The following is a 27,501-nucleotide window of genomic DNA, read 5'->3' on the forward strand; positions in this document are numbered from 1 at the left end:
GGCTCAGCAGTTAAGAACATTGGCTGCTCTTTCAGAGGACATGGGTTCAAATCCCAGAACCCACATGGTGGCTCACAACTGTCTGTAACTCCAGTTACATGGAGATATGATGCCCTCTTCTGGTCTCCAAGGATACCAGACATGAAAGTGGTACAAAGACATACATGCAAACAAAATACCATACTCAAAAAAAAAAGTCACTGAAATAATCCTTAAGGAAAAAAAAATGGATATTTTCTACTGATGTAGCTGCTACAGTTTCTATAATCTGTTGTTTTGTTTCCTGTGATTAATTTCTTTCCTGCCAAAGACTCCCAAAATAAGATCTCTTAAACTTAGCTTTATGTGCATGGTCCCTTGTAATTTTGTGCAATATATTATTTGTGGTCAGTTATTTAGCAGAAGGCTCAGTATTCATCAGAAGATCAAAAGGTTTGATAATACATGTGTATAATGCCAGCATTTGGGAAATAGAGGCAAAGCAAGCCTGGCTATATAAGACCCTTTCTAAACAAACAACCCAAAACCTAGAAGGTCAAAAGCAGACTGTTACTGCTTGAAGCATAGGTTTTTGAGGTTCCTTTGTACTGACACTCATTCAGTGGGCTCCCCCATTGAAGAAGAGATGAACAATGCTTTCCCTTTGTTCCTCCCTGACACGCTCCAACATATAATTTTAAAAATGACTAGTATTGTCTGTTTGTACATCATGTGGGGGTAGATGTGCAGGTCAGGTGACAACTTTGTAGATTTCACTCTTTCCTTCCACCTCTTATTCGGCTTCCAAGGATAGAACGCATGTCACAAGGCTTGGGAGGCAAGCGCTTCTGTCTGCTGAGCCGTCTGGGTGGACTCTCACTGAAAATTCACTGTCTTTTCATCGTGCTCCTAAACCAAGATATGTAGAGGTCTTCTACAAATTAGACTACTGCTAGGAGAGAAATAGTCTTGAAGTTGACAAACTTGCCAATCTGATGTGTATATAAAAAATAATAATGTATACAAAAGGTCATCATCGGGTCACTCTTGCTGGGCAGTCCATAGCACCTGCTTCAGTTACTGACCACTTCAAACTATTGATGGAAAGCGTTTTTGTAGTGGCGTTTACTGTTTGGCTTCTTGTGATAATTATATGTTCCTCACTTTTTGTTGTTCTTTGGATGAAAGTTATAGCAGTGGAGATAACCGTGTGTGTGTGTGTGTGTGTGTGTGTGTGTGTGTGTGTGTGTGTGTGTTTCTCCCTTAAACAGTCATCTGGTTTAAAATGTTATTATTGCCAGGCTTGGTGGTACACACTTTTAATCCCAGCACCAGGAGACAGAGGCAGGTGGAGCTCTGTCTGTTCTACAGAGTGAGTTCCAGGACAGCCAGAGCTACATAGTTAGACCCTGTCTCAAAAAAACTATCCCCCCCAAAAAAAGGGAGGGATAGAGTTTTATTTTTAATTGTTGTCTTTATCTGTTCCTTTCAAGTATCTTTCAACTAGGAAGAAATCAGTGATTTAAATAAAATAACAAGTCAGAATAATCTCTGTTTTAAATTTTTTGAATTGTAAAAGTGTTTGTCCTGTTAAAATTTCACAATATTCATCTGAAAATTTATCAGTGTGTAATTAAAATAGCATTTAGAAAGGAATGGTAAAAGCACCAACTCTATGGAAATCTACTACGATGGTTAGTTTAAACCAGATAAAAAACAATCTCCAAATAATCATCTCTAATGGGTCTATTTTACTCTAAAAACAGAGTTCTTAGTTAAGTCATATACATTGAAAACATTCACACAAAGCTAGAAAACAATGGGAATTAAAACTGCCCTGTTTGCTTTTAGAAGTGAAGGTTCTTTTGATGTAATATAATCAGTCATTTGATGTAATGCTAACCTACAGATCTAATAATTAATATAACCACACTTTATCGCACACACACTTGCACCTTCTTCTAAAATATGTATTTAGGAACAAATTTAAACTTAAAGTAATGAAAAGCACCTAACTTGTAAGGCTTAAATAACTGCATTTAAGTGCAGTAACAATTTAGGACTCTAAGCGCCGCTGTTCACCTGCTGGGAGAGCAATGCACCCAAAAAGCCATCGAATTCTCAGCGCTGACAAAATCAGACTGGCAGATTCCAGAGTCCAACTGCGGGACTGCGGTGAAATTCCGTCCCTAGATCTGTGGCTCTCCAGCTTTCCGTAAGATTACTGTTTCCATCACCACAACCAAAGAAAGGTAAGCCAGCCGCCTATGCCCTGTGAAGACTGCAGGGGTTCTTTCGCGAATGAACAATGGCCGCTTCCAAGAATCAACACCGGCGCGGCGGGCTGGTCCTGTTGTGTACGCTGATGGGGACGCTGTGCCAGATCGGGCTAGGACAGATTCGCTACTCGGTGCCAGAAGAGACAGACAAAGGCACGGTCGTGGGTAACATCTCCAAGGACCTAGGACTGGAATCGCGCGAGCTGGCGGAGGGCGGGGTCCGCATCGTCTCCAGAGGTAGGTCGCAGCTTTTCTCCCTGAACCCGCGGAGCGGCAGCTTGGTCACCGCAGGCAGGATAGACCGGGAGGAGCTCTGCGCCCAGAGCATGCCCTGTCTTGTAAATATTAACATTCTAGTTGAGGACAAAGGAAAACTCTTTGGGGTAGAAATCGAAATAGTTGATATTAACGATAATAATCCGAAGTTCCATGTTGAAGATCTGGAAGTGAAAATTAATGAAATCGCTGCCCCTGGAGCACGGTATCCACTCCCAGAAGCTGTTGATCCAGATGTGGGCGTGAACTCCCTCCAGAGTTACCAGCTCAGCCCCAACCAACACTTCTCTCTCCACCTGCAAACCGGAGATGATGGAACTATAAACCCAGAGCTGGTGCTGGAGCGCACCCTGGACCGAGAGGAAGAGCCCATTCACCACCTGGTCCTCACCGCCTCAGATGGCGGCGACCCGCGCCGCTCCAGCACAGCGCTCATCCAGGTCACAGTGTTGGATACAAACGATAATGCCCCTGTTTTTGACCAACCGGTTTACCGCGTGAAAGTCCTTGAGAACGTGGCCCCGGGCACCCTGCTGCTCACAGTGAGAGCTAGCGACCCGGATGAGGGTGCCAATGGGAAAGTGACATATAAGTTCCGGAAAATTAATGACAAACAGTCCTTGTTATTCCATCTTCATGAAAACACCGGAGAATTGACAGTAGCGAGAACTCTGGACTATGAAGAATGTTCACTATATGAAATGGAGATTCAGGCTGAAGATGTGGGGGCGCTTCTGGGGAGGAGCAAAGTGGTAATTATGGTAGAAGATGTAAACGACAATCGGCCGGAAGTGACCATTACATCCTTGTTTAACCCAGTGTTGGAAAATTCTCTTCCTGGTACAGTGATTGCCTTCCTGAACGTGCATGACCGAGACTCTGGAAAGAACGGCCAAGTCGTCTGTTCCACACATGAGAACTTACCTTTTAAGTTAGAAAAGTCAATAGACAACTATTACAGATTGGTGACAGGGAAATATTTGGACCGAGAAAAAGTCTCGATCTACAATATCACAGTGATAGCTTCAGACCTAGGAGCTCCACCTCTGTCTACTGAAACGTACATTGCCCTGATTGTGGCGGACACCAATGACAACGCTCCTCGCTTTCCTCACACCTCCTACACAGCCTACATCCCAGAGAACAACCTGAGAGGGGCTTCCATCTTCTCGTTGACTGCACATGACCCCGACAGCCAGGAAAATGCCCAGGTCACTTACTCTGTGTCTGAGGACACCGTACAGGGAGCGCCTCTGTCCTCCTACATCTCCATCAACTCAGACACTGGCGTCCTGTACGCACTGCAGTCTTTTGACTTTGAGAAGATCCAAGACTTGCAGTTATTGGTTATTGCCAGTGACAGTGGGCACCCTCCACTCAGCAGCAATGTGTCGCTAAGCCTGTTTGTGTTGGACCAGAATGACAATGCACCTGAGATTCTATACCCTGGCCTCCCCACAGATGGCTCCACTGGTGTTGAGTTGGCGCCCCGCTCTGCGGAGCCTGGATACCTGGTGACCAAGGTGGTGGCGGTGGACAGAGACTCGGGACAGAACGCCTGGCTGTCCTACCGCCTGCTCAAGGCCAGCGAACCTGGGCTCTTCTCCGTGGGGCTGCACACGGGTGAGGTGCGCACCGCGCGGGCCCTGCTGGACAGAGATGCGCTCAAACAGAACCTGGTGATGGCAGTGCAGGACCACGGCCAGCCCCCTCTCTCTGCCACTGTGACTCTCACTGTGGCGGTGGCTAACAGCATCCCTGAAGTGTTGGCTGACTTGAGCAGCATTAGGACCCCTGGGGTCCCAGAGGATTCTGATCTCACGCTCCACCTGGTGGTGGCAGTGGCTGTGGTCTCCTGTGTCTTCCTTGTCTTTGTCATTGTCCTCCTGGCGCTCAGACTTCAGTGCTGGCAGAAGTCTCGCCAGTTCCAGGGCTCCAGAGGTGGATTGGCCCCTGCACCCCCCTCGCATTTTGTGGGCATTGACGGGGTACAGGCTTTTCTGCAAACCTATTCTCATGAGGTCTCCCTCACTTCAGGCTCCCGGACAAGCCACATTATCTTTCCTCAGCCCAACTACGCAGACATGCTCATTAACCAAGAAAGCAGTGAGAAAAATGATTCTTTATTAACATCCATAGATTTTCATGAGAGTAAGGATGAAGATGCTTGTGCTCTGGTAAGTTCGGTTCTCTGATTCTCAGAGGAATTTTGAGATATGCCAAAAGCTTTGTGTGCATTTAAATGATGGTAATGTAAAACCAAACACTTAAAAGTCATAGGTGTTGAAAAGCTTGTTTTCAAGGGGGTTGGACAAGGCCTGGGGATGTAAGTTAGTTGTCAGAGTGCTTTTTTAGCTCGCACAGATCCTGAGTTTGATCCTCACCACCACATAAACTGAGCAGGGTAGCACATGCTTGTAATCCTAGCACATGGGGGTGGGGTGACGGCAGAAGGATCACAAGTTCAAGGTCATCCTCTGGTGCTTTATTAAGTTCAAGGCTAGCTTATGCTATGTGACACTCTGTCTCAAAACACACCACAAAAGGCCCTTTCAAAAAGCTTAGACAAGGCCAGTGGTGCATGCCTCTAATCCCAGCACTCGGGAGGCAGAGGCAGGCAGATCTCTGTGAGTTCGAGGACAGCCTGGTCTACAAAGCGAGTTCCAGGACAGGCACCAAAGCTACACAGAGAAACCCTGTCTCAAAAAAAACAAAACAACAACAACAACAAAAACAAAAACTTAGACAAGACATTGTTCAACCTTTAAAACATCCCATTATTTTCATCACTCATTCAGTTAAGAACTAATTATCTACCACACACAATACGTTTTCTACTTGTGCACATGTATATTCTGTTAGCACTACAGAAAAGTAATTGAGATTTCCAAATCCTCAGTAATTACCTTAGTAATCATCAAATATGTCACAATATTAGTCTACAAGTAGGCACTGCAAGGTTTCTCGGCTTTAAACATCTTTTGAGGCCAGCTTCTCTAATCAGCATTCACCAGACTTTGCTACTGCTTACTATACCTCAAACCACAAGCACATTTTAAAATATGGAACTTGGTAGGAAGTGAAACCAGTGCATGAATGTTGAGTGTGTGTATATAGACCTTCTCCAGGTCTATACCAATGGAAATATGGAATCTAAATCCTCAACTAGTAATTAGTCTTCCCTCCAAAAGAAAAGCAACAAAATCTAAACCTAAACCTTCAGCTGGGTGGTGGTGGTGGTGGCGGTGGCGTTGGTGGTGGTGGTGGCGGTGGCGGTGACGGCGGCGGTACATGTCTTTTATCCCAGCACTCAGGAGGCAGAGGCAGGTGGATCTCAATGAGTTCGAATCCAGGCTGATCTACAAAGCGAGTTCCAGGACAGCCAGGACTGTTACACAGAGAAACCTTGTCTCAAAAAAACAAAAAGAACAGATAAAAAAGGAAGGAGGGAAGGAAGAGAGAATGAAGCTTTCGTAAAATACTGAGGAATCCATTTCAGTAGACTTACGTGAGCATTTTAGACGGAACATCCATCTGAAATGGTGAGAGCTCAAGAATGACAAACGAATTCCAAATAAGTTAACCAATTCCAGAAAAAAAAATTGATGGAATTATACACATTATCTGTATTCCTTCTTGTGGCATTTGAATAAAGCTAACTCCTAGTTTATCACCAGTCAAAAGTGGAAGACAAGGTAAGACTTTTGTGATTGTGGAGAAGGATATTTTCCCATGGTCTGGGCAGTGTTCCACCCCATGTTGCATATACACTGGAGTAGAAATTAACGTCCTACTTTCTGTAACATCTGGGTGCACAATCATTTGAGAAGACAACTAAGTCATTGGCACTTGGTCATTTTGTTAGGGGTTTGTTTGTCTCTTGCCTAGTACGTGTGGGGCCCTGGTTTGATTTCCATCACTTCTAAAACTAAACTAATTAATTGAGTATAAAGTTCAATCAAATGTCATTATATTCAGTAACTTTATGTAATGGGCTCACTATGAGCTCAATTTCTCCAGTTTCCAAACTCACTACATTATAATAGTATAGTGCATGGGTAAAGAAATAATGTCTGTATTGCAAATAGCTAAGCATTTCCCCAGTAATTTTTTTAGAATGAATTAATGTAATATAAAGAGTAGGACAGAAACTACATAATTTGGAAATAAGAAAAGGAGGGATTAGCAGGCTGTACTATATTTGGGCTACATCACTGAGACAGTCTTCTCAAATGAGTATCTCCTAAAGAATGAATAAAGAGAATCTTGGCATTACCAGGAAGAAAGGACATCTGAGGAACGGGACAGATCTGCCCAACCACAAAAAAATAATTTGCAACAATACTGATGTTTCCAAACATTATGACATTATGAAACAGCATTGATTACTTAGAAATATGGAAGAATTACAGAAATAAATAAAAGAAGAGTAAAAGTAGTTTCAATACAACACAGCCAACAAAGAAACAAATTTGTGAAAATAGTCAATAGGCTCCGATGGCAAGACTAATGCCACATTAGTTATTAAATTCTCACTCAAAAGGGTAACACTTTGCTTTAGGTAAAAGCACAGTGAATGCACAAAGAATGGACCAATATATGTAGGTTTGCATAAAAACAGTGTGGCATTTCCAACAATCTTGAAAGGATAAAAAGATATATGAAAGAGGTTTAAGATCTGTTGTTCAATATGAGAGTATTAAAATATGACTTATTTAGTTAGGCACAATTGTTCTGTTATTAGCTGGGGGGAAAAACTCCAAACAGCAGAGGCTGCAGTTTCCTACTGTGGACTCTGGGCGCCGCTGTTGGCCAGATTGGAGAGCTTGGAGCTCCATGTCTTGCGCAGCCGCAGAGCGCTTTCCGAGGCGCCCTTTCTCCGCCTTGTCCTTTACACCGCTTCTCCCAAGCAAAAGAAGAGTCGTTTCGTAGACTAGAATTGTCATCAAAGTCCATTTGGAGCGCGGAATATCCGCAGCACGGAGCTTCTTCGTAACCCGGCGTCTCCAGGCTGGTGAGCAAGCAAAGGGAAACCAGAAGGATGCGGGAGGGCGCTGCCCAGAGGCGCCGGGTGCAGAGGCGGCTAATGCTCCTTCCCTTCCTGCTGTCTTTGTTCTGCCCCGCGCTCTCTGAGCAAATCCGCTACAAGATCCCCGAGGAAATGCCCACCGGCTCGGTAGTGGGGAACCTCGCCAAGGACCTGGGCTTCAGTGTGCAGGAGCTACCGACGCGAAAGCTGCGTATCAGTTCTGAGAAGCCTTACTTTAGTGTGAGCGCAACCAGCGGGGAGTTGCTAGTGAGCAGCAGGCTGGACAGGGAGCAGATTTGTGGGAAGAAGCCGGTATGCGTTCTGGAATTTGAGGCTGTTGCTGAATATCCATTGAACTTTTATGACGTGAGCGTGGAGCTTGAGGACATTAATGACCACATACCAAAATTCACGCACACTTCCTCAGAGCTGCAAATAAGTGAGTCTGCACAACCAGGCACCCGATACCTACTAGAGGTAGCAGAAGATGCAGATATTGCTTTAAACTCGCTACAGAATTATAAACTCTCTCTTAGCCCTAGTTTCTCACTAGTGAATAAAGAAAAACAAGATGGTCGTAAATACCCGGAATTGGTGTTGGAGAAAACTTTAGACCGCGAGCAACAGAATTACTACCGATTAGTCCTGACTGCCTTAGACGGCGGGAATCCTCCCCTAAGTGGCACCACTGAACTTCGGATTCAAGTGACTGATGCGAACGATAATCCTCCGGTGTTCAACCAGGAAGTGTACAGAGTCCGCCTTCCGGAAAACGTGCCACCAGGCACAACTGTGCTTCAGGTGACAGCTACCGACAAGGATGAGGGCGTGAATTCAGAGATTTCTTATTCCTTCTACAGAGATGGGCAAGTGTTTAGTCTCAATTCAAAGAGTGGAGAAATTACAACACAGAGGACACTGGATTTTGAAGAAATCAGAGAATATTCTATAATAGTGGAAGCGCGGGATGGTGGAGGCCTGGTTGCACAATGTACAGTTGAAATTAACATACAAGATGAAAATGACAACAGCCCAGAAGTAACAGTCCGCTCTCTACTCGAAATGATTCTAGAAAACGCAGCGCCAGGAACACTAATTGCTTTGATCAAAATACAAGACAGAGATTCTGGGGAAAACGGGGAGGTTAATTGTCGACTAGACGGTGAAGTACCCTTTAAAATTATCCCTTCTTCCAAAAACTCATATAAACTAGTAACAGATAGACCCTTAGACCGAGAGCTGACCCCAGAATACAATGTCACCATCACTGCCACTGACAGAGGCAAGCCACCCCTCTCCTCCAGCATAAAAGTCACCTTACACATTGGTGACGTCAATGACAACACTCCGCTTTTCCACCAGGCCTCCTACTTGGTGTTTGTAGCCGAGAACAACCCACCTGGAGCCTCCATCGCCCAAGTCAGCGCCTCTGACCCGGATTTGGGGTCCAATGGTCACATCTCCTACTCCATCATAGCCAGCGACCTGGAACCTAAATCGCTGTGGTCCTATGTGACTGTGAACGCACAAAGCGGAGTGGTGTTCGCTCAGCGCGCCTTCGACCACGAGCAGCTGCGCTCCTTCCAGCTGACTCTGCAGGCGCGAGACCAGGGCTCGCCCGCGCTCAGCGCCAACGTGAGCATGCGCGTGCTGGTGGGCGACCGCAACGACAACGCACCGCGCGTGCTGTACCCGGCGCTCGAGCCCGACGGTTCCGCGCTCTTCGACATGGTACCGCGCGCTGCCGAACCCGGATACCTGGTCACTAAGGTGGTGGCTGTGGATGCAGACTCGGGACACAACGCCTGGCTGTCATACCACGTGCTGCAGGCCAGCGATCCCGGGCTCTTCAGCCTGGGGCTGCGCACTGGCGAGGTGCGCACAGCGCGTGCCTTGGGCGAAAAGGACGCCGCGCGGCAGCGCCTGATGGTTGGTGTTCGCGACGGAGGACAGCCACCGCTCTCGGCCACTGCCACGCTGCTGTTAGTGTTCGCTGACAGCCTGCAGGAGGCCCTGCCAGACCTCAGTGACCACCCACTACTCCCTGACCCTCAAGCTGAGCTGCAGTTCTACTTGGTGGTGGCCTTGGCCTTGATTTCTGTGCTTTTCCTCCTGGCTGTGATTCTAGCCATCGCGCTTCGACTGCGACACTCCTCCAGCCCCTCTGCCTGGGGCTGCTTTCAGCCTGGGCTTTGTTCTGAGTCTAGACCTGTGGTTCCTCCCAACTACAGCGACGGTACTTTGCCGTATTCCTATAATCTGTACGGTGCACATGGCGGAAAGACAGAGTATAATTTCCTAAAATGTAGTGAGCCATTGAGTTCAGGACAAGGCCTTCTTTGCCCGGAGTCATCTGGGGCCTTGTTTCCATTTTGTGATTCCGGTGAGCCGACTTCCCACCCGGAACCTCTAACACCGGTGAGTTCCATTCCAACCCTTGTTTGTCTCTTCTTGAACTATACAACTATTAATTTACATAGCAATACAGCACGTTTTCTGGTCTTGTGAATCCTCCTCAAAAAAATCAAAATGGTTCAGAAAGTTCTATTTCCTTTCATCAGTGAAGTGAGGTGAATTATGCTATAAAATAAGTTCCAGAAAGAAATTCAAAACGTTACAGGTTTACAGTGTAGTGAAATAGCCACGTAGTACCGAGAGGGTGTGCTGTTGGCTTCACAGCAAAATAAGTGGACAATGTTTTCTAAGTGGTTGAAATTTACCTGTTGATTTTCACTTTTTTGAGACCGAGTCTTGCTAGGTAACTTAGAGGATGGCCATGATTCATTACTCACAATGTATCCAGGCCGGCCTGAAAGTTACTATACTGTGTGGCAGAGGCCAGCCTAGAACCAGAGATTCTCCTGCCTCAGTCTCCTGGAGGCTGGATTACAAGTCTGAGCCACCATTCTTTCTAATTTTATTATACATAGACAAGCATTAAATTTAGAATACAAAATAATTTGCCAGGTGATGGTGGCACACGCCTTTAATCCCTGCATTCAGGAGACAGAGGCAGGTGAATCTGTTCGAAGCCAGCCTGGTCTACAGAGGGAGTCCTGGACAGCCAGGGCTCTGTTACACAGAGAAACTCTGTCTCAAAAAACAAAACAACAAAAAAAAAAATTACTTCATCCTTTAAGCATGAAACTACTCATTGGTATCTCCCTTCACTGATTTCACTAATGGTTCACTTTCTTTGCGTTCATTCCTGTGGTTAGCTTCCTAGACCCACCTAACAGTCATGGCTTTCTGACTCCCCTAAAAAGACACAAAAACTACTGTGTGTGTTTGTGGAATGAAAGAGAGTTGCTGAATTCTTCAGACTCATCTCACTGTGTTCTATGAGTTTGGGGGAACTGTGACATCCTACAGAAAGGAAAGATTGGGGCTGGGATGCAGTGGTGGAGCACTACTTATGGGATGCTCTAGGCCCTCAGTTTGATGCCCACAATAGAAGGGGAAGATGAGAGAAAGAAAAGAATTGAAGACACTAACACTCCCATTTCTTTTGTTCTGGTTCTCTCTTTTTATGTATCTTATTCTATTTTTATTTTATGTGCTTGAGTGTTTTATCTACATGTACATCTGGACATCACTTGTATGCCTGGTACCCTTAGAGGCCAGAAAATGGAAAGTAATGGATCCCTCAAACTGGAGTTATAGACTGATGTGAGCCACCATGTGGGTGCTGGAAATTGAACCTGGGTCCTCTGGGAGAGCAGCCAGTACTCTTAACTGCTGAGCCATCTCTTTAGTCCCTTCCTCTGATTCTTTTTTTTTTTTTTTTTTTTTTTTTTGTCTTGTTTTAGTTTGGTTTTGGGTTTTTGTTTTTTGAAACAAGGTTTCTCTGTGTAGTCTTGGCTGTTCTGGAACTCACTCTGTACACCCTGCTGGCCACTGCCCCCTGAGGGCTGGGATTAAAGGTGTGCACCACCACCACCTGCCTGGTTCTTGACATATAATCTTTGAGAAGGGAAGGGCGAGGGGAAAACACTGAGTTCATCTTATAATTTGAAGCCACAGAGGTTTTCCCACCATCCTTGTAGTGAGTTCTGAGTTATTGCCTCTTAAAGGCAAAAGCTGCTATTAGGTATGAATACAAAACTGCCATTTCATACTTAGTATGTTTTTGCTTAGTTTCCTCTGGCAGTCATAATTTAATAAATGGCATCCTTAAAAACATATTTCTTCTTTACATAACACCACTTACCATTTACTTCTCAGTGGTAAATATTCATTCTGTATTTTGTGTTCTTTTCCCTAAATTATTACTTAAGTTTAAATGACCTTTAGAAGAAGAAGTGTATGACCACTTTAAAATTGAACAATTGCTTGCTTCCCTTCTTTTCTTTTTGTCCTGGGGATTGAGCTCATGGCCTCACACATCTAGGCAAGTTCTTTTCTACTGGGCCACTTCTCAGCCCTTGAAACTGTATGAGGGTTGGGGATATAGCTCAGCTCAGTGGTAGAACACTTACCTAGCATGCTGAGGTTCTAGATTCCATCTCCAGCACCACACACACACACACACACACACACACACACACACACACATACACACTTGATGAAGGATTGAAATTGAAACTTGCTTTATTTCCAAATGTTAATTTTTATTTTCCCAATACCTGAACATGCATCCTGTATTCACATCAAAAGCTAAATCCTTTGTGAACTAGTGGGAAAGTTTAAATAGTTACATGAATGTGAAATTTAAAACCTCAATCCTCTCTGGCCCTAGTGACAGTATATCTTGTGTCCCAACACTCAGGAGGCAGAGGCAGGCAGATCTCTGTGAGTCTGAGGCCAGCCTGGTCTACAGAGTGAGTTCCAGGACAGCCAAGGGCTACACAGTGAGACCTAGTCTTTAAAAGCACACACACACACACACACACCTTTGTCTTGTTAAGATTTTAACATTAATAGGTAAGGTAAGAAAATGTATAAATATTGTCCAAGTAAAATTATTTATATAACACAAAAGTTTTTTTAACTATTAATTTTATCATTAAATGAATAAATATTATGTCTTCAAAATGGATAATCCATCTGTACACTCATTCAGTGTAATTATGAGCCATGCTTGGTGGCGCTCGCCTTCAGTGCCAGCACACTGGAGGCAGAGACAGGAGGATCTTTGTGAATGTGAGGCCAATCTAGTCTATATAGCGGGTCCAGGACAGCCAGGGCTACATAAGGAGGTCCTGCCAGAAAAAACTGGAACCCATATAATTATGAAATGAACATGTGTATCATACAAGTATAAAGGGAATATGAATGTTGTATAACTTTCATATCAAAATTACCTCTAAAAGTTGTAAAGACATGTGCAAAACAAAACACCATAAAAATAAAATTAAAACAATTTATAGAGTGTGTACAAACCAAAATTTAAATGAATTAGGTTAATGTTAAGCCAAAATGTTTGGGGAATTAATGCAGAAATATTATCCCACTTCATTTACAACTCAGACATCCACAATGGTCATTGCTTTTGAAGTATAAATGCAAGAAATGCTTAGAAAATCTTAAATCACAATAAGAAGCGAGTACTATTTTCTTTATCAATCATCGATAATCAAATATTTCATGGGGGCACACGAGTAGAACCAAGTACTCCGGAGGCTGAGGCAGGAGAATTGCTTGATCAAGATCAGCCTAATCGACTCCATTTCTGTAGTAAACTTTCTCTAAAGAACAAAAGGAGGGGTGGAGGAAGAATGAAATAAAGAAGAAAATCGAAGAAAGAAAGATGGGGAGGAGGGGAAGGGAGTGGGGAGGCAGAGGGGGTTGAGAAAGGAACAGAGGGAAGGAAGGGATGTAATATTTGGGATGGTGTAGTAACGATTTAGGACTCTGAGCGCCGCTGTTCACCAACTGAAAGGAAAACTCCGCGCTCCATCCGGATTTTCACGTCAGCAACTACACAAAGCCCTGCGTATCCTACGAACTGGCTCCCGGACTATAGCAACAATCAACCTTTTAACTTGGAGCGCTCTGACTTTCTCCTGAGGAATGAGTATCATCGGACAGTTGTAGGAAGAAAAGAAGAGCCTAGGGAGTACGTGGGCACAAAGGGAATTCTGAGAAAATTCCGTAGCAAAAGCAGCAATGGCTGCCGGGGCCAGACGCCCGCCCTGCGGAAGACTCGCCCTCCTGTGCGCGCTGCTGGGGATGCTGTGGGAGGCCAGCGCCAGGCAGATCCGCTATTCAGTGCCGGAAGAGACAGAAAAGGGCTATGTAGTGGGAAATATCTCTAAGGACCTGGGACTGGAGCCCCGTGAGCTCGCGGAGCCCGGAGTCCGCATCATCTCCAAAGGTAAGACCCAGCTTTTCTCTCTGAGCCCGCGAAGCGGCAGCTTGGTCACCGCAGGCAGGATAGACCGGGAGGAGCTGTGCGCCCAGAGCACGCCCTGTCTCCTAAGCTTTAAAGTCCTGGTTGAAGACAGAGTGAAACTTTATGGGGTGGAAGTAGAGGTGCTTGATATCAACGACAATGCGCCGAAATTTGAGGCCGAAAATTTGGTAGTAAAAATCAGCGAAATCGCTGCCCCTGGAGCACGGTATCCACTCCCAGAAGCTGTTGATCCAGATGTGGGCGTGAACTCCCTCCAGAGTTACCAGCTCAGCCCCAACCAACACTTCTCTCTCCACCTGCAAACCGGAGATGACGGAACTATAAACCCAGAGCTGGTGCTGGAGCGCACCCTGGACCGAGAGGAAGAGCCCATTCACCACCTGGTCCTCACCGCCTCAGATGGCGGCGACCCGCGCCGCTCCAGCACAGCTCTCATCCAGGTCACAGTGTTGGATACAAACGACAATGCCCCTGTTTTTGACCAACCGGTTTACCGCGTAAAAGTCCTTGAGAACGTGGCCCCGGGCACCCTGCTGCTCATAGTGAGAGCTAGCGACCTGGATGAGGGTGCCAATGGAAAGGTGACATATAAGTTCCGGAAAATTAATGACAAACAGTCCTTGTTATTCCATCTTCATGAAAACACCGGAGAATTGACAGTAGCGAAAACTCTGGACTATGAAGAATGTTCACTGTATGAAATGGAGATTCAGGCCGAAGATGGTGGGGGGTTGAAAGGGCGCACCAAAGTGGTAATTATGGTAGAAGATGTAAACGACAATCGGCCGGAAGTGACCATTACATCTCTGTTTAGCCCGGTGAGGGAAGATGCGCCTCCAGGGACGGTAATCGCTCTTTTCAATGCACATGACCAAGACTCAGGGAAGAATGGTCAAGTTGTCTGTTCCATCCCGGAGAACCCCTCTTTTAAATTAGAAAACTCGGTAGATGATTACTATAGGTTGTCGACAGCCCAGACTCTTGATCGAGAAAAAGCTTCCGAGTACAACATCACAGTGACCGCAACAGACAGAGGAACCCCATCCATGTCCACAGAGATTCACATCACCCTGTGTGTAGCTGACATCAATGACAATCCACCTGCCTTCTCTCAAGCCTCCTACTCAGTCTACCTCCCTGAAAACAACCCCCGAGGCACCTCCATCTTCTCAGTTACCGCCCACGACCCCGATGACAAGGAGAACGCTAAGATTACTTACGCTTTGGTGGAGAACACCATCCAGGGAGCACCACTCTCCTCCTATGTCTCCATTAACTCTGACACTGGTGTGCTCTACGCTCTGCAATCCTTTGACTATGAGCAGTTTCGAAATCTGCAGATGCAGGTGACGGCAAGTGACAGCGGCCATCCACCACTCAGCAGCAATGTGTCCTTGACTGTGTTTCTATTGGATCAGAACGACAACGCTCCCAAGATCCTGTACCCCTCCCTCCCAACTGACGGCTCCACCGGGGTGGAGCTGGCTCCCCGCTCAGCAGAGGCCGGGTATCTAGTGACCAAAGTAGTGGCAGTGGACAAAGACTCTGGGCAGAATGCTTGGTTGTCCTACCGTCTGATCAAGGCTAGTGAGCCTGGACTTTTCACAGTGGGGCTCCGCTCAGGCGAAGTACGCACAGCTCGGACCCTGCTAGACAGAGATGCACTGAAGCAAAGCCTCGTGGTAGCTGTTCAGGATCATGGTCAGCCCCCTCTTTCTGCTACCATCACTCTGACAGTGGCTGTGGCAGACAGCATCCCCGACATCCTGGCTGACTTGGGCAGTATCAACACTCCTGTGGACCCTGATTCTGATATCACGCTCTACCTGGTAGTAGCAGTTGCTGTGGTCTCCTGTGTCTTCCTAGTCTTTGTGCTTGTGCTGCTGGCCCTTAGGCTAAGGCGCTGGCATGCTTCGCATCTGCTGCAGGCTACAACGGGTGGATTGACTGGGGTGCCACCATCACATATTGTGGGTGTACAAGGGGTTCAAGCTTTCCTACAGACCTATTCTCAAGAGTTTTCCCTCACACCTGACTCTGGGAAGAGTCACCTGATCTTCCCCCAGCCCAACTATGCAGACACACTCATCAGCCAGGAGAGCTGTGGGAGAAGTGAGCCGTTGTGTGGTTCAGTTGAGTCCAAGTTTCCTATTGATGACACTCCTTTGGTTCCTGTGAGTTTTGGGTTTTCCCATTTATTGTTTATGATAATTACCTCTCAGCTTTCATGTTGCATAAGTTGATAGTTAAGTATTTGTAACCACTCAAGTTTTCACTGAGTCTAGGCTTTCAGTTTGTTGGTCAGACATCGCTGATATGATTTCACTTTCTTATCACGAAACTCTTGTCAATGGGGGCAGTTCTTATTATCCTGCATGGATGGGGCTGTTTGGATAGAGCTCCTTGGTTGGTCACAGTGGCTCTCTACTCTCTCTTCAGCTGGAGTTCTCTTCCTGACATTAATTGAACATTATTCCTAATGCCCCTCATTGTAGCTCCTGGTCTTAACACAGTTTCTAGTGCGACACTTTTGTAAGGGTGAACTAATAAGTACCCCTTTCTCAGAGAAACAGCTGAAAACCCACAGTCTCTGCCCCCCATTTCTATTTCTATGACAGGAAAATACCTCAATGAACTGTTTTTCAGACTGTAAGTTTGTAGAAAGTATTTGTGCTTAAAGATCTTTTTTGAGGGTGAGTCAAGCTTCAGCTATCATTTCCAAAACCCAGCAAAGCCCTTTTTGCCTTTTCTTCTTTTAATGATGAAAATTCTAGCATCCTTTATGGTAATAGCATTAAAGGCTTGTGTTTCCTAATGCTATAGTATCAAGTCGTGAAAAACAGCTTGACACTCTTCTTTCAAGTGTATGCTTGCCTAAGAGAAGTTGCTAATATGGGGAATTAAAAATTTGTCAAATACGGGGAATTAAAATTTTGGCTCCGGCTCGATTCTCCAATCTCAGGGAGTAGCAAGGATGTAAGTGAGAAACTGGTCTCAGGACATGCTGCAGGAGATTCTGAAAAGATTTTCCTGGATTTTAGCTATTAGGAAAAATAATGTATTGCTTGGTTTTTAAACATAACGCCAGCGTTCAAGTAACAGATTGCATGCAGGAGAACACTTGAACGTAACTCTGGAGCATTGCTCATTGTTTTAGGAGTTGCCTATCCTGTGTGAGACACTCAGTTTAATCTGTGTCTGCAAAAAGAAAGGGAAAGAAACAAAACTTTCAATTGTCTATTCTAAGCCTGGTGCATGCCTTTAATCCCAGCATTTGGGAAGCAGAGGCAGGCAGATCTCTGTGTGTTTAAGGCCAGCCTGGTCTACAGAGTGAGTTCCAGGACAGCCAGGTCTTCGTAGAGACACTGTCTAAGTTCTTTTTCTATTGTAAACTTGTGTTGCATAGATAGGTTGCTGACTGCTGGTGTTTCTACAGACATAGAGGGATTTGTATATAATAAGGAGTTTAATATATCTAGACATTGGTATTATGATGTATAATGGATATCTAATATGATATATAGACTTTTTAATTTCTTCAAGCATTTTTTTTAATACTACAGGTGTGGTTCAGGGCTAGAGTTGTGCACAGCTCCAGGTTCAATCTGCATCACCTTAAAAACAAAATAAAAGAAACCACTCTCTTCTGTATGCTAATAGAAGGAAATGAGAGTTCTTTGAGAATCTTATTTTCTACTCATGCAGTATGGGGATTTTTCAAATTTCTCTTCTGAGGAGTCATATTTATATTTAAATCCATGAGTATAAAATGCATGTTAATTTGGGGAAAACATAGCATAGATACTCATGATGCATGTATCTATGACATGGTAAGTAGATAACAGTCTACACAAAACTTCACTTCTCTTTTTAGTGTTTATTAGCATGTATTAATCATGACATTTTCATACATGTGTGTGACGTGTTTCAATCACACTCACTCTCCCATTGCCACCCCTTACCTCCACCCTACTTCCTCTTCCCAACTAGCCCCCGTGAACACTAGTTCACGCCTTTTGTGTGTTTTTTATTGGGGTGGTTTACAGGAGCACAGGTGAGGATAATTTTGTTTTGTCTTGGTTTGGTTTCGTTGACTTTTTGATTCAGGGTCCCGTTATTTCTCCCAGGCTAATCTTGAACTCTTCACCTTGTGGTTGGAGACACATGGTTTCACACCCACCTGTCCCTTAGCTAAAAAACCACAACATAGGTAACTGGATTGCCGACTGAGAAGACCGTGGGAAATGGTCAATTCCAATGCTCTTAAACTATGTATGTAGATAACAGGTTGTAGAACTTAAGTAGGCTGGAAAATGAAATAACTGGTAATTTTGTCTCCTTTTAAAAAGGAACTGTTAAAGTACACTACATATCTTCCAAGTTTATCCTGAATATCCAGAAAGTTCAATACACACTACACAAAAATGGGCCTTATGTTCATCACTGTTGAAGTTGGTTGGTCTGATCTGTACGTGAAGATTCACAACATAATACATAATATTCTGTAGTGTGGTATACGTTTCAAATTATATATAATTGTCTTTAAAGCGGTTAAACATGTAAGTATCCACTGTAATCCCGTAGTAAGATTAAATTTCGAGGCTATTTCATAGCTGCATGTTCAGAGCAATAAATACATTTTGGAAAAGGATTTCTAAACAAAATAGATTGCAATTCCACTCAGAGCCTCTGGGCGCCGCTGTCGGCCAGTGCAGAGCAAGCTCCAACGCCCGGGATCCCTCAGTCTCTAGGCTGGAATTTCCTGCGCAGAAACGAATACACTCCAAAGGGAACTCTCGCTCACAGAGACTAAGACACCGATTTCCAGCCCCAAACTGGGGTCCGGCCGTACGGGGCCAGATGCACCTCCGCCTCGGAAGACCGCACTCTATCCTACTGTGAAGATCCGAAGACCTAGAGAGAACCCGAGCCAGCAATGGGAGGGAGCTGCGCGCAGAGGCAGCGCCCCGGCCGCCCGCAGGTACTGTTTACCCTGCTGCTGCCTTTGTTCTGTCCCGCGCTGGGCCAGCCGGTCCGCTACTCCATCCCGGAGGAGCTGGACCGCGGCTCTGTGGTGGGGAACCTCGCCAAGGACCTGGGGCTCAGTGTCCTGGAAGTATCTGCAAGGAAGCTGCGGGTTAGCGCTGAGAAGCTGCACTTCAGTGTGGACGCGGAGAGCGGGGATTTACTGGTGAAGGACCGCATAGACCGCGAGCAGATATGCAAAGAGAGAAGAAAGTGTGAGTTGCAGTTGGAAGCTGTGGTGGAAAACCCCTTGAATATTTTTCATGTCGTTGTGGAGATTGAGGACATTAATGATCACGCTCCTCAATTCGAGAAGAAAGAGACGCGTTTAGAAATTCTAGAATCTGTGTCGGTTGGTACACGAATACACCTTCAGCCTGCCACTGACCCCGACATAAATTTGAACTCAATTAAAGATTACCAGCTAAGCTCCAACCCTTATTTCTCATTAATGGTTAGAGTTAATCCTGATGGCGGCAAAAGCCCGGAGCTGTCTCTAGAGAAACTCCTAGACAGGGAAGAACAGAGGTCTCATCGCTTGATACTGACTGCCTTGGATGGAGGGGACCCGCCTCGCAGTGCTACCACTCAAATAGAAATATCTATAAAGGACAACAATGACAATCCTCCAGTGTTCAGCAAAGAAGAATATAGGATCAGTGTTAGTGAAAATCTGCCCCCAGGGTCCTCCGTGTTGCAAGTGACAGCCACTGATGAGGATGAGGGCCTCAACGCTGAGATAAGTTACCACTTTCAGAGCACTGCCCAGAGCACAAGACACGTGTTCTCTCTAGATGAGAAAACAGGCGTGATTAAGAACAACCAGGCATTGGATTTTGAGGAGGTAGAAAGATACACCATGGAAGTGGAAGCGAAGGATGGAGGTGGTCTCTCTACACAGTGTAAAATCATCATAGAAGTCCTAGATGAAAACGACAACAGCCCAGAAATAATCATCACCTCTCTTTCTGAACGTATCTTGGAGAATTCTCCTCCGGGAGTGGTGGTGGCCCTCTTCAAAACGCGAGATCGGGATGTCGGAGGAAACGGAGAAGTGACGTGTGACATAGGCAAAGACCTGCCTTTCAAGATCCATGCTGCTTCTAGCAACTACTACAAGTTAGTAACAAATGGAGCCATAGACCGAGAGCAGAACCCACAGTACAATGTCACCATCACTGCCACGGACGGGGGCAAGCCACCCCTTTCTTCCAGTACAACCATCACTCTGCACATCACCGACGTAAATGATAACGCCCCGGCTTTCCAGAAGTCTTCTTACATAGTCCACGTGGCGGAGAACAACCCACCTGGAGCCTCCATCGCCCAAGTCAGCGCCTCTGACCCGGATTTGGGGTCCAATGGTCACATCTCCTACTCCATCATAGCCAGCGACCTGGAACCTAAATCGCTGTGGTCCTACGTGACCGTGAACGCGCAGAGCGGAGTGGTGTTCGCTCAGCGCGCCTTCGACCACGAGCAGCTGCGCTCCTTCCAGCTGACTCTGCAGGCGCGCGACCAGGGCTCGCCCGCGCTCAGCGCCAACGTGAGCATGCGCGTGCTGGTGGGCGACCGCAACGACAACGCACCGCGCGTGCTGTACCCGGCGCTCGAGCCCGACGGTTCCGCGCTTTTCGACATGGTACCGCGCGCCGCCGAACCCGGATACCTGGTCACTAAGGTGGTGGCGGTGGACGCAGACTCGGGACACAACGCCTGGCTGTCATACCACGTGCTGCAGGCCAGCGATCCCGGGCTCTTCAGCCTGGGGCTGCGCACTGGCGAGGTGCGCACAGCGCGTGCCTTGGGCGAAAAGGACGCCGCGCGGCAGCGCCTGTTGGTTGGTGTTCGCGACGGTGGACAGCCGCCGCTCTCGGCCACTGCCACGCTGCTGTTAGTGTTCGCTGACAGCCTGCAGGAGGCCCTGCCAGACCTCAGTGACCACCCACTACTCCCTGACCCTCAAGCTGAGCTGCAGTTCTACTTGGTGGTGGCCTTGGCCTTGATTTCTGTGCTTTTCCTCCTGGCTGTGATTCTAGCCATCGCGCTTCGACTGCGACACTCCTCCAGCCCCTCTGTCTGGGGCTGCTTTCAATCTGGTCTTTGTTCTAAGACTAGGCCAGGGGTTTCTCTCAACTATAGCGAGGGGACTCTGCCTTATTCCTACAATCTGTGCATTGGGCATACGGGAAAGGCGGAGTTAAATTTCCTGAAATGCAGCGCACCTTTGCCTTCTGCTGAAGAAGTAGTTTGCGGTAGTTCTCCTGGGGCTTTAATTCCTCTTCACATTGGGGATGATTTGACTACACATCCCGAGACTCTAACACCGGTAAGTTTCGTTTTATTCTTTAATAATCCTAGTTTCTCTTATTTCAGCCACAGTAACTTCATTTTCGTATCCAGGTTCATATTTGAAAAATTGGTAGCTAACTGCTACCGCGTCTTCTCAATGGTGAAATGACGACTTTTTGTTCATAAGTTGATCTACCCTTCAGTGAAACAAAAGTTAACAAATTGGAGCTATCTTGTAAGGCTCCGGTTGGCAAACAAAAGCAGTAAAAGTCTTGGGGCTGGAGAGATGGCTCAAGGGTGAAGAGCTCTGTTGTTCTTGCAGGGGACAGGCATTCGGTTCCCAGCACCCCCAGTGGCTCACAACCATCCACCACTGTAGTTCCAGGGCAGAGAGAATCTGACACCGTCTTCTGACTTCCTTGCACTCCAGGCATGCACGTGGTGCGCATTCATATACGAGGGCCAAACACTCACACATATAATAAATATAATAGTCTTGGCGTCTAACCAAATAAATGAGTATCCTACCCAAACTTGCTACTTAAATGAATGTATGCATCTAATTTATATGTTTTAGTGTCTAAAATGTTTAAAGCGTGCTGAACTATCAGAACGGTGCTCCTTTCCAGGAAAATATTCATTGTAAATCATTTCTGCTGCATTTGGGTGTCTCCATTTATTTTTCACTTTTTTTTTTTACTCTACCCTTGAGAGGTGATTGAGACATCAGCTAACAGATCTTCCAACTTCTGTTCAGTGGCAGATGCTTCTCTTGGGGGGAGACTTGAAGTTTTGTTCACATTCTCAAGGTTTTGTGGTCCCCAAAAGTTAGTGTAACTGCCCGAGAGGGATTTTATCCTCTACATTAGTTCTTCCAGCTTTATTATTCTCCTCCCTTTTCTTAGAACTGCTTTTGCACATTTTCTCAATCTCTTCCTCTACATGGAAAGGAATGATTTCCAAGAACACCGTGAGATGCTTTTGCCTTTTTGCTTTCAATCTGTTTGTGATTTAAGATCTTTGAAAAAAAAGACAAAATTTACAGTTGGGTCTGGCCATTACCTACCTAGAATTCCAATGATCAGGGGATAAGACCTGCCTCTCAGAACTGTAACAAAATATTTGAAGAATGCCACACTGACTGAAACACTTTTAAACACCCTGTTTCCTCTGTAAAAGAAGTAAACCTGTGACTCCTTCTGGGTGTGGGTGGCAGGCAAAACTCCAAATTCGTAGTCCACCTTCTTCACACTACCAGATAAGCTGCCTACAAGAAGACAATATTAATATTGGTATTAATGCTCTGATACAATAAGATACTTGGTATAGGGCTGGAGAGATGGCTCAGTGGTTAAGAGCACTGGCCGCTCCCCCAGGAGCTCCTGAGTTCAATTCCCAGCAACCACATGGTGGCTCACAACCATCTGTAATGAGATCTGGTGCCCTCTTCTGACATAAAGGTGTACATGCAGATAGAGAACTGATACACAAAATAAATAAATCTTTTGAAAAAAAGATACTTGGCATAAAAACTTATTCACAACTCTACCTCAGGGTTAGGCATTTACCTCAAGTGTAGAGTATTTGCCTCACATCCTTTGATTCTCTACAGTGGAAAAAAATCACATCACTGCATCTTTGATTTTGTTTCTGGTGCCTGAAATGCTTGTAACATCTTTGTCTTCCCATTACAGCACACTTTGGTAGGCAACCATACAATTTGCTCCTTTTACTTTCTAATTATTTGATGAGTTCATTTCTAAATAGCCTAATTAAATTTTCAATAACAATCCTATGTAAGAAAAAGTACATTTTAAAAAATCATTAAGTAATAATAGATATCTATCTTGTCAGCCTATTACAGGATTATAAACTAAACAACATAATCAAATTAAAGAAAATAGAAATCTTTCAAAGTGAATTTTATCAAAAGGAGTATAATTGTCTTCATGTGAATGAATATAAAAGTTGTGAGATTTTTTTCAACACAAAAATAAACATTATTTATGTTTTGAGTAAGTATGTTCCTGTTGGAAATAAGTTGTAAATATTATCAATTTAACTTATTACACTCCCCAGTAACCTACGAGTTGAGAAGGGCTCGGATATAGCTCAGTGGTGGAGAACTTGTCTAGCGTGTATGAAGCCCTGATTTCAATCTCACACCCTTTAAAAAGAATGAACAGAGAAATCAAAGATCAATATAAAATAAAACAACTCAACAGATGTATTTGCTGAGATTCTATAGTGGGTGCAGTAACTTCTTCAGACTCTGAGCGCCGCTATTCACCTACGAAGAGCAAAACGCCGCCAGAGCTCGGTCGGGATTCTCAGGGTCCAAAGGCTTAAAGCCTCTCAGTTCCCGCAAACCGGCTCCTGGGCTGCAACGAAAATCACCCAGGAATTGAAGGTGCTCCATCTGAGACTCCTGATAACACAGAAAGAAGAACCGGGTAAAACACACAGCGCGCCCGGTCTGATCGGAGAGAGCTTTGAGAAAATTCCGTGGTCAGGAGACAATGGCCGCACAAAGGAATCTCTTAGAGCGCACCAAACTGGTCCTCCTTTTCCTGTGGATGCCCTGGGAGTCCGCAGCTCGGCAGATCCGCTACTCCGTTCCTGAAGAACTAGAGAAAGGCTCTTTTGTGGGCAACATCTCCAAGGACCTGGGGCTGGAGCCCCGCGAGCTGGCGGAGCGCGGGGTCCGCATCGTCTCCAGAGGTAGGTCGCAGCTTTTCTCTCTGAACCCGCGAGGCGGCAGCTTGGTCACTGCAGGCAGGATAGACCGGGAGGAGCTGTGCGCCCAGAGCGCGCCCTGTCTCCTCAGCTTTAACATCCTTGTGGAAGACAGGGTGAAACTTTTCGGGATAGAGATAGAGGTAACGGATGTCAATGACAATGCGCCAAAATTCCAAGCAGAAACTCTAGATGTGAAAATTAATGAAAATGTCGCATCAGGGATGCGTTTTCCTCTCCCGGAAGCTATTGATCCGGATGTGGGCGTGAACTCTCTGCAGAGCTACCAGCTCAGCCCCAATAAGCACTTCTCCCTAGGTTTTCAGAGCGCTGCTAATGGCGTCAAGTACCCGGAGCTCGTGCTGGAGCACGCCCTAGATCGTGAGGAAGAGGCCATTCACCACCTGGTCCTCGTGGCCTCTGACGGTGGTAACCCTTCCAGATCAGGCACTGTCCTCATCACTGTGACTGTCTTTGATGCAAATGACAATGCTCCAATCTTCACCTCGCCTGAATACCGAGTGAATATTCCAGAGAACTTGCCTGTGGGCACTCCGTTGCTAAAAGTGACTGCCACCGACAAAGACGAAGGCGCCAATGGAGAAGTGACATACTCCTTCCGAAAATTACAGGACACACAACTGTTGAAATTCCAACTAGACAAAAGTACTGGGGAAATAAAAATATCTGAAAATCTAGATTACGAAGAAATGAGTTTCTATAAAATAGAAATCCAAGCTGAAGATGGAGGGGCCTATCTTGCAACTGCGAAGGTGTTGATTACAGTAGAAGATGTAAATGACAACAGCCCGGAGGTGACCATCACCTCTCTCTTTAGTCCAGTGGCTGAAGACTCGCCTGTGGGAACGGTCATAGCGCTTTTGAACGTGCATGATTTAGACTCTGGGCAGAATGGAGAGGTAACCTGTTCCCTCTCAGGGAATCTGCCATTTAAATTAGAAAAGTCCATTGACAGTTACTATAGACTAGTGACAGAAAGAGCCCTCGACAGGGAACAGGTGTCCTCTTACAACATCACAGTAACAGCCGCGGATGGGGGAAACCCGCCTTTGTCAACCAAAGCCCACTTCACTCTGCAAGTGGCGGACATCAACGACAACCCACCCACCTTCTCTCAGGCCTCCTACTTTACCTATATCCCAGAGAACAACCCCAGGGGCGCCTCCATCTTCTCAGTGACCGCCCTGGATCCCGATAGCAAAGAGAACGCCCAGATCCTTTACTCTCTGGCTGAAGACACCATTGAGGGGGCTCCACTTTCTTCCTACATATCCATCAACTCAGACACTGGCATCCTGTATGCGCTCTGGTCCTTTGACTATGAGCAGTTCCGTGAACTGCGGGTGCAGGTGACTGCCAGTGACAGCGGGAAGCCTCCCCTCAGCAGTAATGTGTCATTGACCCTGTTCGTGCTGGATCAGAACGACAACTCCCCGGAAATCTTGTACCCCACTCCACCCACCGATGGCTCCACTGGGGTAGAGCTGGCTCCCCGATCAGCGGAGTTGGGCTATCTGGTGACGAAGGTGGTGGCGGTGGACAGAGACTCGGGACAGAACGCCTGGCTGTCCTACCGTCTGCTCAAGGCCAGCGAACCAGGGCTCTTCTCCGTGGGGCTGCACACGGGCGAGGTGCGCACCGCGCGGGCCCTGCTGGACAGAGATGCGCTCAAGCAGAGTCTGGTGGTGTCTGTGCAGGACCACGGCCAGCCCCCTCTCTCCGCCACGGTCACTTTGACTGTTGCAGTAGCCGACAGCATCCCTGATGTTCTGGCGGACTTGGGCAACCTGGAGCCACCGCAGGCCTCTGAACCCTCAAGCCTCACCCTCTACCTAGTCGTGGCAGTGGCAGCGGTCTCCTGTGTTTTTCTCGCCTTTGTCATTGTGTTGTTGGCTCTCAAACTTCGGCGCTGGCACAAGTCTCACGCGCTTCAGTCTTCCAGAGATGGATTGGGTGGCCTGCCTGCCTCTCAGTATGTGGGCGTGGACGGGGTGCGCGCTTTCTTGCAGACCTATTCCCACGAGGTTTCCCTAACTGCTGATTCGCGCAAGAGTCACCTGATCTTCCCGCAGCCCAACTACGCAGACACGCTCATCAGCCAGGAGAGCTGCGAGAAAAAAGATCCTTTGTCTCTGTTAGATGATTCCAAGTGCCCTGTAGAAGATGCCCCTCTGGTGCCAGTGAGTGCTGATTTACATTTTCTTTAAACAATTATGGTCAGATTTACATTTAGGCTTGAATCCGGGTGGTGGAAATATTAGATCTCTACTTTAAACCCACTTCACTCAGTTCCTGCGACACCTGCCTCGCTAAAACATTAAAGAGTAGAATCTGGTGGTTAAGACTGTTTGGAAACTGTCATGAAAATCACCCAGATTGCCATAAGGTTGTTATGAATAGCCATGCAGAACCTTGTGTTGCTGAATACAACGTTGGCGGTTCCTAACAGGGAACTTCCTACGGAAGTGTCTGTTGATTTATGTGTCCTCCTTACAGGCCACGTGCTGCAACCCTACCGCTTTAGACAGCTCTTTTGAAGGCAAGTGTGTCAAAATTAGGTAACGTCAGAAACAAATGCACTAGCCCCACCAGATACACAAGCCACGTCCAAGGCTGTTCACTGCAGTTCTTTAAGGACAAAGTCAGTATGTCTTTGCAGTTATATTTTTCAAACAATACCTTATATACTCCTTAGAGATTTTAAGTTATTCATTGGTATTCAATCAACAATTCATAACTATGTGCTTAGAATCTTTATAAGCAAAATCATACCCATATGGCTTTCCTTTTGCATATAATTATGTAACCTCTTACTATATGAGAGATACAGGCTTTTTATTTGACTTTCCTTGCCCAATGAGGATTCTAAAAATTTATATGGTTAAATTGAGATTTTGGATTCTCTTTGTCCTTTTTTTTTTTCCTTCAAAATTAAACATGCAAGTAATTAAGGCTAACATGTAAATATGGATTGGGGGTGGGTAATGTCTGTGTTCCCAAGAACAGAAGCTAAACATGTGTGATGAGGGTATTTCTCTTTAATGTAGAAGAAAACTCAGAGGAAACGCAAAAGCACTGGGACTGAACTTTCAAATAAACTAAGAGCTAAGAGCAAAGGAAGAAAAGGCAGTTCTGTGGGGGGTCAGAATTTAAGCAAAGATGGACCTGAAACCCTTCTAAATCAATGATTGGTGGAGGTATTGGTGAGCACATTTAGTTCAAGAAAACGGTGATGTATTTGGTTCGACCTTTGGATTTATTATTGCTCTACAGAAGTGACTAGAAAAAGGAGCGCTCTACCAAGTCTCACAATACATCTGAGACCATGACATTTTTGTGTCAACACTTGGCTAACTGTAGATTCATGGAAGGTAAGTACACATTCTGGAGTTATAATACAATTTACTCATTGCAACTATTGTTCCACATCTTTCCCCCACAAGAGTAACATTATTATGTATATATTTCAGTTCCGTTATTTGAAAAAAGCAAGCTTCAACAGCACTCTT

The 27,501-nt window shown here is 45.8% G+C and overlaps 3 protein-coding genes across 7 annotated transcripts in view; all 3 read left to right on the plus strand.

Annotated features, from left to right (window-relative positions):
• Window positions 1–27,501, plus strand: part of LOC131896005 (protocadherin gamma-C5) — a 161,485-nt gene that overhangs the window by 38,196 nt on the left and 95,788 nt on the right. Inside the window, exon 1 of one of the 5 annotated variants that reach the window (XM_059246574.1) lies at window positions 7,423–9,981. The exons of 2 other annotated variants lie outside the window; for them this stretch is intronic. In XM_059246574.1, the coding sequence (XP_059102557.1) occupies window positions 7,576–9,981 (2,406 nt within the window). In that variant the 5' untranslated portion in view covers window positions 7,423–7,575. Of the gene's footprint in view, window positions 1–7,422; window positions 9,982–13,430; window positions 16,093–18,575; window positions 21,273–27,501 lie in introns of those variants that run through there. 2 more of the 5 variants (XM_059246570.1, XM_059246572.1) reach the window with 2 other exon arrangements.
• On the plus strand, window positions 2,175–4,854 carry LOC131896014 (protocadherin gamma-A8-like). The gene has a single exon (XM_059246582.1). It carries the CDS (start codon window positions 2,288–2,290, stop codon window positions 4,727–4,729), a length of 2,442 nt encoding a protein of 813 aa, XP_059102565.1. The 5' UTR covers window positions 2,175–2,287; the 3' UTR covers window positions 4,730–4,854.
• LOC131896013 (protocadherin gamma-A10-like) lies at window positions 23,328–26,584 on the plus strand. Its single transcript, XM_059246581.1, has one exon. It carries the CDS (start codon window positions 23,755–23,757, stop codon window positions 26,197–26,199), a length of 2,445 nt encoding a protein of 814 aa, XP_059102564.1. The 5' UTR covers window positions 23,328–23,754; the 3' UTR covers window positions 26,200–26,584.

The sequence above is a fragment of the Peromyscus eremicus genome, chromosome 19, assembly GCF_949786415.1.
Source record: "Peromyscus eremicus chromosome 19, PerEre_H2_v1, whole genome shotgun sequence".
Lineage (NCBI taxonomy): Eukaryota > Metazoa > Chordata > Mammalia > Rodentia > Cricetidae > Peromyscus > Peromyscus eremicus.